Raw genomic sequence first — 8556 nt, 5'->3', positions numbered from 1 at the left:
AGTCAGGTGTAGGCTCTAAATGGATGGCCTTGGTGGAGAAACAAACAAAAACTAACACATACCCCTTTGTGATAAGACATTCTCTTCCCGTATAGTTCTTTATATCGAACGGACCGGCGTAATCCATGCCAGTATACGTGAATGGTCGGGAGAACGATGCTCTTTCTTTGGGCAGGACACCCAACAGTTGGCTTTGCAACCGCTTTTTGTGGATCACACATACCTTGCACGAATTTACTATTGCTTTCATCAGGTTCTTAATTCTCGGAATACAGTATTTCGACCTGTTTACTCCAGCTCCCGTGTGCCAGTTCCACGCGTCCCTAAATGGAGAAGGGAATCCACCCACTCTCTTTTGAAAAAGGGAGTATTCTTCCATTAGGGACCGCTGGCCACATTCTTTCTTTTTTTGCTTACTCACTTACTTACTTTCATTTCTACAAGTCACGAAGACACAAAATTTGGAGCAACCTGTTTTATATTTGTACATATATACATCAAAGTGAATAAAGACTACCCTTTGGAGAACCAGAAATCCTCGCCTCTGCGTTTCAATTGGAATCAAAACGATCCGGTTTCTCAACCGCCGCAACCCCCAGCAGAGCCATTTCTACATTTTTTGGTCCTTCGACAGCCGGATTCTTCGAGGGATAGTCCACAGCTAAGTACTGCATGCCATTTTGTCCAATTGTAAGCCTTTTGCCGACCGCCATATCGCTTTGTCAATTTTCCCTTTGGCCGGCAGAAGTTTTTACATCGCTCCCTGCATGTATGTACATATGTGTGATAGTTCTATTTCTACATTTGGTTCCAAAACTCCAAGTTTCATCAATTTCCTACATTCTTTTATTCTTGGCAAGTGATCGTTTTTGCATAAACAAATATTAATTTGTGCAATTAATAAACATTAATAAACATAAAAATACATAACATACAACACATACACATTTACATATTCCTACATTTACTTCGGCCACAGTAACAGTGTCTTCACACTGCGTTACATTTCTACGATTCGCATTTCTGGTGGACGGTACTTAATTTATTTTGTTCAACTGATCGTTTTTGCATAAACAAATATTAATTTGTGCAATTAATAAACATTAATAAACATAAACATACATAACATACAACACATACACATTTACATATTCCTACATTTACTTCGGCCACAGTAACAGTGTCTTCACACTGCGTTACATTTCTACAATTCGCATTTCTGGTGGACGGTACTTAATTTATTTTGTTCAACTGATCGTTTTTGCATAAACAAATATTAATTTGTGCAATTAATAAACATTAATAAACATAAACATACATAACATACAACACATACACATTTACATATTCCTACATTTACCTCGGCCACAGTAACAGTGTCTTCACACTGCGTTACACTTCTACATTTCTGGTGGACGGTACTTAATTTATTTTGTTCAACTGATCGTTTTTTTTTTTCTGCATAAACAAATATTATTTTACTGCTACATTCTAAATTTTTTCGGACGGTACTCAAATCACCGTATTGTTTCGGTTTTCCGTCAGTGCACATCAGTACCATCCCGTATTTCCGACATTCCACGTTTCTGGTGGACGGTACTTCTACATTCTGGATTTTTTTTTTTCTCAATTCAATTTTGGGATTTATTTGGTTTTCATATCCAAACTTGCTTCAGCTTCCTTTTTCTGGTAATAATTTTGCGCTTATTCTCAAACCACTATAATGATGTCTGAAGCAGGCCAGAAGCGGGATCCTAGCCCAAGGGACGCGGCGGCTGGACCCGCTGGGAATTTGAGATCAAAAACTAGAACCTCCTTAGACGCTGCGGTGCTTGATTTTATAGCCACCAGCGACCGACTTAGCAAATTTGAAAGCCGGATTTGTGCGGCATCCTCGTCCTCTGCCGAGCCTAATTCTTTTACACTAAAGATCCGCCTAGACCAAATCCAGTCCCTCTGGGACAAGGTTGAGCGGGAATACGAAGCAGTCTCCCGTCTAGCCCTTCACGAAGGAGGTGGCGAAAGCGTTCGGCAGCTTCAGAGCAAATATGAGAATTGCTACTTGGTTTATGAGAGGTGTGCTTCCCAATTAAACGAACATATTGCCCGTCTGTCCGCCCCCAGTTCTCAGGGGAGTTCAAATCCGTCCGTTGAGACGTTCTCGAAGGGTTGCAGGCTTCCGCCATGTGACACGGAAATCTTCACTGGAGATTATCTGCGGTGGCCCACCTTCCGGGACCTATTCACAGCGATCTACATCGATAATTCCAGGCTGACTCCAGTGGAAAAATTATTCCACTTAAACGCCAAGACCAGCGGCGAAGCTCACGCTATTGTTAGCAAGTCCCCCCTTACAAATTCTGGGTTCCAATCCGCATGGTCTGCACTTCAAGAGCGTTTTGAAAACAAGCGACTCTTAGTAAATAGCCAGTTGAAGGTTCTGTTCAATCTCCCGAAGATAAGCACCGAATCAGGAACGGCCTTGAAGGATCTTCAGAGCACGATTCAAGGGTGTTTGATTGCCATGGAACACTCCAATGTCTCCACAGAAAATTGGGATTGCATTCTGATTTTCTTCTGCTCTTCCAAGTTGCCAACAGTCACTCTCTCATTATGGGAACAGTCGTTGAACAACAAGTCCGAAATTCCTACCTGGGACGAGATGAATTCGTTTCTCGAAGATAGATATCGCACGCTAGAAGCGATTGAAGAGGTTCGACTTCATACTTCCAACTCACAACATACTAGGGAGCCCAGGAACCCACAGCCGAGAAGGGTAAACTCCTTTGAAACGCAAGTCGGCCCACGTGTACGCTCCTGTGATCTCTGCTCCAGAGAGTCACATCCAGTTCGGCAGTGTCCTCGTTTCCTCCAGATGACTCAACCACAAAGAGTATCATACATCAAGCAGAAGCGATTATGCCTTAATTGCTTCGCCCAAGGACACAATCTTCGAGAGTGCACAAGTAGACACAATTGTTTTACGTGCAAGGGCCGCCACAACACGCTGCTTCATAAGGAAAGTCCTGCTACTTCCACCAGCGCAGCGCAGGCTCATAATCCAGATCAGCCCACTGCGAACACTTCTGTTCATTTCGCCTCCAATCGGCAGGGCATCCTTTTAGGAACGGCCATTGTCCAAGTCTGTCACCAGGGTGAAAACTTTCCCGCACGGGCTTTGATAGACTCAGGCTCAGAGGGCACCTTCATCTCCGAGAAGCTTGCGACCAGAATCAAGCTTCCTAGTCAGACCGTGAGAACTAGAATCACGGGGCTGAACCAAACCAGCACAGGTGTCTCACAAAGGATGTGTCACTTCCAGATGGGCACGGCGGCGAAGCCGATGCTCAAGATAGACACGACTGCGTTGGTGTTGCCCAATCTGGCCGGGAATCTGCCGACGAGTTCGATCGATCGCAGCATTCTCGGAAGACTTCCCAATATTCCGTTGGCTGATCCACTCTTTTTCCAGCCCTCCCAGATCGACCTTCTAATAGGGGCGGATATTCTTCCGTCTGTCCTCCTCTCAGGCTTGAAGCCAAACTTATGTGGGTCACTGCTAGGGCAAGAGACCATTTTTGGGTGGATTTTAACCGGGCCAGTTTCTACAGCCACTAGTAGGGTTTCGTCCTTCACAACAAAGATATCCATAGAATCGGAACCTACCATGGAGACACTTCTCACAAAATTTTGGGAGGTGGAGGATCTTCCATGTAAAGTAGTAAAGGAGTCGGACAACTTGTGCGAAGAAAACTTCGCTCGAACGACTATCAGGTCTCGGGACGGGAAATATGTAGTATCCCTACCCTTCAAGGATGCTGAGCACATCAACTTGGGGCATTCCAGATCATTCGCTCTCGCACAATTCCTAAGGAATGAGACTCGCCTGAAAAGGGATCCTATTCTCAAAGATACCTATGACTCAGTGATCAAAGAGTACATAGATCTTGGCCACATGAAGCCTGTGCCTCCGAATACGGACACGGTGAATTTTTATCTTCCCCACCACGCGGTTTTCAAGCCCGAAAGTACTACCACAAAGGTCCGTGTGGTATTCAACGCATCCAGTCCCTCGTCAAATGGGAACAGCCTGAATGACATCCTGCATCCAGGGCCAGTACTTCAGGCCGATCTCACCCTCCAGATCCTAAAGTGGCGAACATTCCAATTTGTCTTTAATGCCGATATCACCAAGATGTATAGGCAGATTCCCCTAAACCCTGCACACACCGCTTTTCAGAGAATTCTCTTTCGAGATGATCGTGGGGACATCAGGGACTACGAGCTTCAGACTGTCACGTTTGGAGTTAATTGTGCCCCGTTTCTAGCTTTACGAACGTTGCGGCAGCTGTCCGAGGATGTCCACGCCCTATATCCACGGGCATCTCGAATAATTTCAGATTATATGTATGTGGACGATGTGCTTGCAGGAGCCCACACGAAGGTCGAGGCTACTTTAGCCATTCAAGAGTTGAGGACAGCTCTGAGCTCCGCAGGATTTCCTCTCCGCAAGTGGACAGCGAATGAGCGAACTCTCCTAAAGGCACTTCCTTCAGACCACCTGCTCTCAGGTGACTTCCTCGACATCGAAGAGGTGAGCACCACGAAAACGTTGGGAATACGGTGGAACGCCAAGGCGGATGAGTTCTATTTTGTCCCGACTGAGCTTGTTGTCAATGCGAATTATTCCAAGCGCAACGTCCTATCGCAAATCGCAAAACTGTTCGATCCCGCTGGATGGTTGTCCCCATTTGTAGTCCAGGCCAAGATCCTAATGCAGGATATATGGTTAGCCGGCATTGGATGGGACGAGTTTCTCCCTGCAGAGCTACGGCAACGCTGGCATGATTTCCTTCGCAGCCATAGTTCCCTCCACAAGGTTCGCGTCCCGCGTTGGGTACAATTCCGACCGGGAGCACAAGTTCAGATCCACGGCTTCTGTGATGCATCTCAGAAGGCCTATGGGGCAGCGATTTATGTTCGCATCCAATACGACGGAGGCATTTCATCAAGTCTGCTCACGTCAAAGACTAAAGTCGCCCCTGTCAAAACCGTTTCACTCCCGCGCTTAGAATTGTGTGGTGCAGTTCTTCTTGCTGACCTGTGGGCGGCAGTTCTTCCTCACATCCCGTTTGGTCGAATAGAGACGTTTTTCTGGACTGATTCCACCATTGTGTTGGCATGGTTGAACAAGCCACCATGTCAATGGACCACCTTCGTAGCGAATCGAGTGACTAAGATTGCTCTAAATACAGATGCCAGTCAATGGTCACATGTGCGTTCCGAGCACAATCCAGCAGATCTAGCCAGTCGTGGTGTCACGGCTGAAGAGCTGGCAAGTAGTGACCTCTGGTGGCATGGCCCGTCGTGGCTGAGTCAGCCGCAAGTCGCCTGGCCCACGTCGCACGAAGAGGTATCGGACCCTGAACTCGAAAGACGATCCGTCCGGTGCCATTTAGCGTGTCCAGCATGGGATCTCCTAGAGCGTTTTTCAAACTTCAATCGCATGCTGCGAGTCATGGCTTTTGTGCAGCGGTTCATCAACCGCTGCAGATGCATTCCTACGCCTTCTTCTACAGACTTAAGCAGTAAAGAACTCGCCCATATACAACTCATGCTTATTAGGCAGACTCAACGGGCCGACTATCCAGAGGAATACAACATCCTGCAATCCAAAGGACAGCTTCCCTCGTCCAGTTGTATCCTCAACCTTAATCCGTTCCTGGATGCTGACGGCATCATGAGGTCATGCGGTCGTTTGACTGCATCTGACTCGTTATCCTACGACGAACGTCATCCTATCCTTTTGGCGTACCATTCCAAACTAGCAGAGCTTCTGGTCACATTTACTCACCGTATCTCCATACACGGGGGAAACCAGCTTATGGTTCGTCTCATCCGGACGAGATACTGGATTCCGAAGCTGCGGAACCTGATCAAACGTGTGACCACGACCTGCAAGGTGTGTGTCATTCACCGGAAGAAGGTGCAGTCCCAGCTAATGGGTAAACTACCTCAGTCCAGAGCGACCTATTCGCGACCTTTTACACACACAGGACTCGACTTCGCGGGACCGTTTGATGTCAAGAGCTATTCAGGTCGGGCCTGTCGAATCACGAAGGGCTATGTCTGCGTCTTCGTGTGCTTCAGTACGAAGGCCATCCATTTGGAAGCCACTTCGGACTTGACCACGGAGAAATTCCTCGGAGCCTTCTCAAGGTTCGCGGCCAGAAGAGGGTGCCCTCTCCATCTTTACTCGGACAACGGAAAGACTTTTGTGGGCGCGGAGAAGGCCCTCACAGAAGATTTCATCGCTGCGGTTAAGGAAAAGGTTACCTCGTCATTTAGTCACCAGAGCCTATCCTGGCATTTCAACCCTCCAGGCGCCCCCCATATGGGAGGCCTGTGGGAAGCAGGAGTCAAGAGCTTCAAGACTCACTTCTACAAGACGACAGGTAATTTTAAGTATACCCTTGAAGAGTTATCCACTCTACTGTGTCGGATCGAGGCATGCCTCAACTCCAGACCAATTTCAGCGATGTCAGAAGATCCGTCGGATATCCTCGCTCTCACTCCGGGACATTTTCTGATAGGCGGACCGCTACTTGTCCCCGCCGAACCTCCCACCGCCGGCGAAGCCAGTTCTATCCTGAACCGATGGCAGCGACTCAAAGCCCTTGGCCAGCTTTTCGCATCGAGATGGAAGGCTGAATACCTGAAAGAGTTCCATAAGAGGACCAAGTGGCAAATTCCAACCAGGAATATGTCCGAAGGCGACATGGTAATTATCAAGGAAGACCACGTTCCATCGTATGGGTGGCGTTTAGGGCGTGTTCAAAGGGTTTATCCTGGCTCTGATGACAAAGTTCGCGTCGTAGATGTCCGCACGGCCCGTGGTATCCTCAAACGGCCAATTTCCAAATTAGTTTTCCTTCCCGTAGACAAACATGTCCAATGTCTCTGCGTTCGATGTCCATAACTGTGAGAGTAAAGCGTATCCACTAATCATTATTTTTTTTTTTTTTTTTCTTTCCGTTCTATCCTCCAGTCGTTCTTCTCTCTCTCTCTCATCTCTTTGCGCCAGCCATGCCGTCCCATCGCAACCAACGTCGCCAGCTCATCGACAGATGTTCTCGAGGAACTCGATCGTTCCGATGCCGAGTCTGTCAGGGGATTCATCCGCTTCGGACGTGTTCGCGGTTTCTCCGGCTAGATGCCGAGCGGCGGCTCCGTGCGGTTCTCATCAACAAATATTGCCCGAATTGCTTGGCGCACCAGCATTCCGGAGACTCGTGCCGAAGTGAGTGTCGCTGCCGAGTATGTGGGGACGCTCATCACACCCTGCTGCATCTCCATCGGCGGGAAAAGCGAGAGCGGTCTGCCAGCGCGGACAGGCCCATCGAGACGCCAGAGCCGAAGGCCAGCATCGAGCAACCCCGCCTCTCGGCAGTGCTCTCCCACACTACAACGGCTATCCTGCCCACCGTCAATCTGCGGTTCGACATCGGGGACAAACGCTTCGATGTGCGGGCTATGGTAGATGCGTGCTCTACTTTGAGCCGCATTGACGGATCACTAGCCGAGGCCATGGCCCTCCCTATCCTGGGAGTCGGTGATGAGAGGGTGTGCAGAGCCACTCTCATACCGATGCATACAGAGACGCCACGGATTGAGGTGGTGTTCCACGTCGAGGAGCAGCTGCGAATGCGGACTCCTGCCCGAGAGCTGCCTGACGCTGCCAAAACAGTGTTCACCAACCTCATCCTGTCGGACCCCAGTTTCCACAGGCCGGCTGGTACCTCCGTCGTGCTAGGTGCGGATGTGTTTCCCACGATTATCCAACCGGGTGTCATGCACAGCCAGAACGGGCACATCGTAGCACAGAGCACTGTTTTAGGATGGATGCTCTCCGGAACATACGGCCACTGACGCATCACAGATTCTTTTGCAATCTGTGGCATTGCAAGGCGGGCGGGATGTTTACTCCAGCTCCCGTGTGCCAGTTCCACGCGTCCCTAAATGGAGAAGAGAATCCACCCACTCTCTTTTGAAAAAGGGAGTATTCTTCCATTAGGGACCGCTGGCCACATTCTTTCTTTTTTTGCTTACTCACTTACTTACTTTCATTTCTACAAGTCACGAAGACACAAAATTTGGAGCAACCTGTTTTATATTTGTACATATATACATCAAAGTGAATAAAGACTACCCTTTGGAGAACCAGAAATCCTCGCCTCTGCGTTTCAATTGGAATCAAAACGATCTGGTTTCTCAACCGCCGCAACCCCCAGCAGAGCCATTTCTACACGACCGGATGAGGCGCACCATCAACTGTGTGAAATTCGCAAGGAGGCGAGAAAGCAGGCAGTTATACGGAAGAATCACTGGATGCCGCGCTTTCGGAAGCCGCCACACGGCCGCACGCCCTGATCAGTCCATGCGGATCTACTAAAGGGCTCATGTTTAGAATGGAACTGGAACTTGGCACTGGGCGCTTTTCAGTGATATTCCATAGGGTATTCTCTGCGCTGAGTGTTCAAAATTAGGAACCACTCG

At 48.5% G+C, this 8556-nt stretch overlaps 1 protein-coding gene across 4 annotated transcripts; it reads left to right on the top strand.

Moving 5' to 3' along the window:
* Window positions 1–281: 281 nt before the first annotated feature.
* LOC120322268 lies at window positions 282–8227 on the top strand. 4 transcript variants are annotated; one of them, XM_039377317.1, is made up of 2 exons: window positions 282–6781; window positions 7049–8227. In XM_039377317.1, the coding sequence occupies exons 1-2, from the start codon at window positions 1724–1726 to the stop codon at window positions 7211–7213; spliced, it is 5223 nt and encodes a 1740-aa protein (XP_039233251.1). In that variant the 5' UTR covers window positions 282–1723; the 3' UTR covers window positions 7214–8227. The 4 variants fall into 4 exon arrangements, with proteins under 4 accessions (XP_039233251.1, XP_039233252.1, XP_039233253.1 ...); XM_039377318.1 differs by having other exon boundaries at window positions 282–6121; window positions 6197–7191; XM_039377319.1 differs by having other exon boundaries at window positions 282–6455; window positions 6537–7191.
* Window positions 8228–8556: the final 329 nt, after the last annotated feature.

The sequence above is a fragment of the Drosophila yakuba genome, unplaced genomic scaffold (assembly GCF_016746365.2).
Source record: "Drosophila yakuba strain Tai18E2 unplaced genomic scaffold, Prin_Dyak_Tai18E2_2.1 Segkk4_quiver_pilon_scaf, whole genome shotgun sequence".
Taxonomy (NCBI): domain Eukaryota; kingdom Metazoa; phylum Arthropoda; class Insecta; order Diptera; family Drosophilidae; genus Drosophila; species Drosophila yakuba.
The sequence above is the reverse complement of the archived record's forward strand: the minus strand, read 5'-3'. Positions and strand labels throughout refer to the sequence as shown.

Excerpts from the sequence above, each read along its gene's own strand:
- LOC120322268 (XM_039377317.1), top strand. The coding sequence starts at position 1,724 with ATGATGTCTGAAGCAGGCCAGAAGCGGGATCCTAGCCCAAGGGACGCG. Across the intron at positions 6,782-7,048 it reads ATATGTCCGAAGGCGACATG|TCGTTCTTCTCTCTCTCTCT; the intron begins GTAATTATCAAG and ends TCTATCCTCCAG.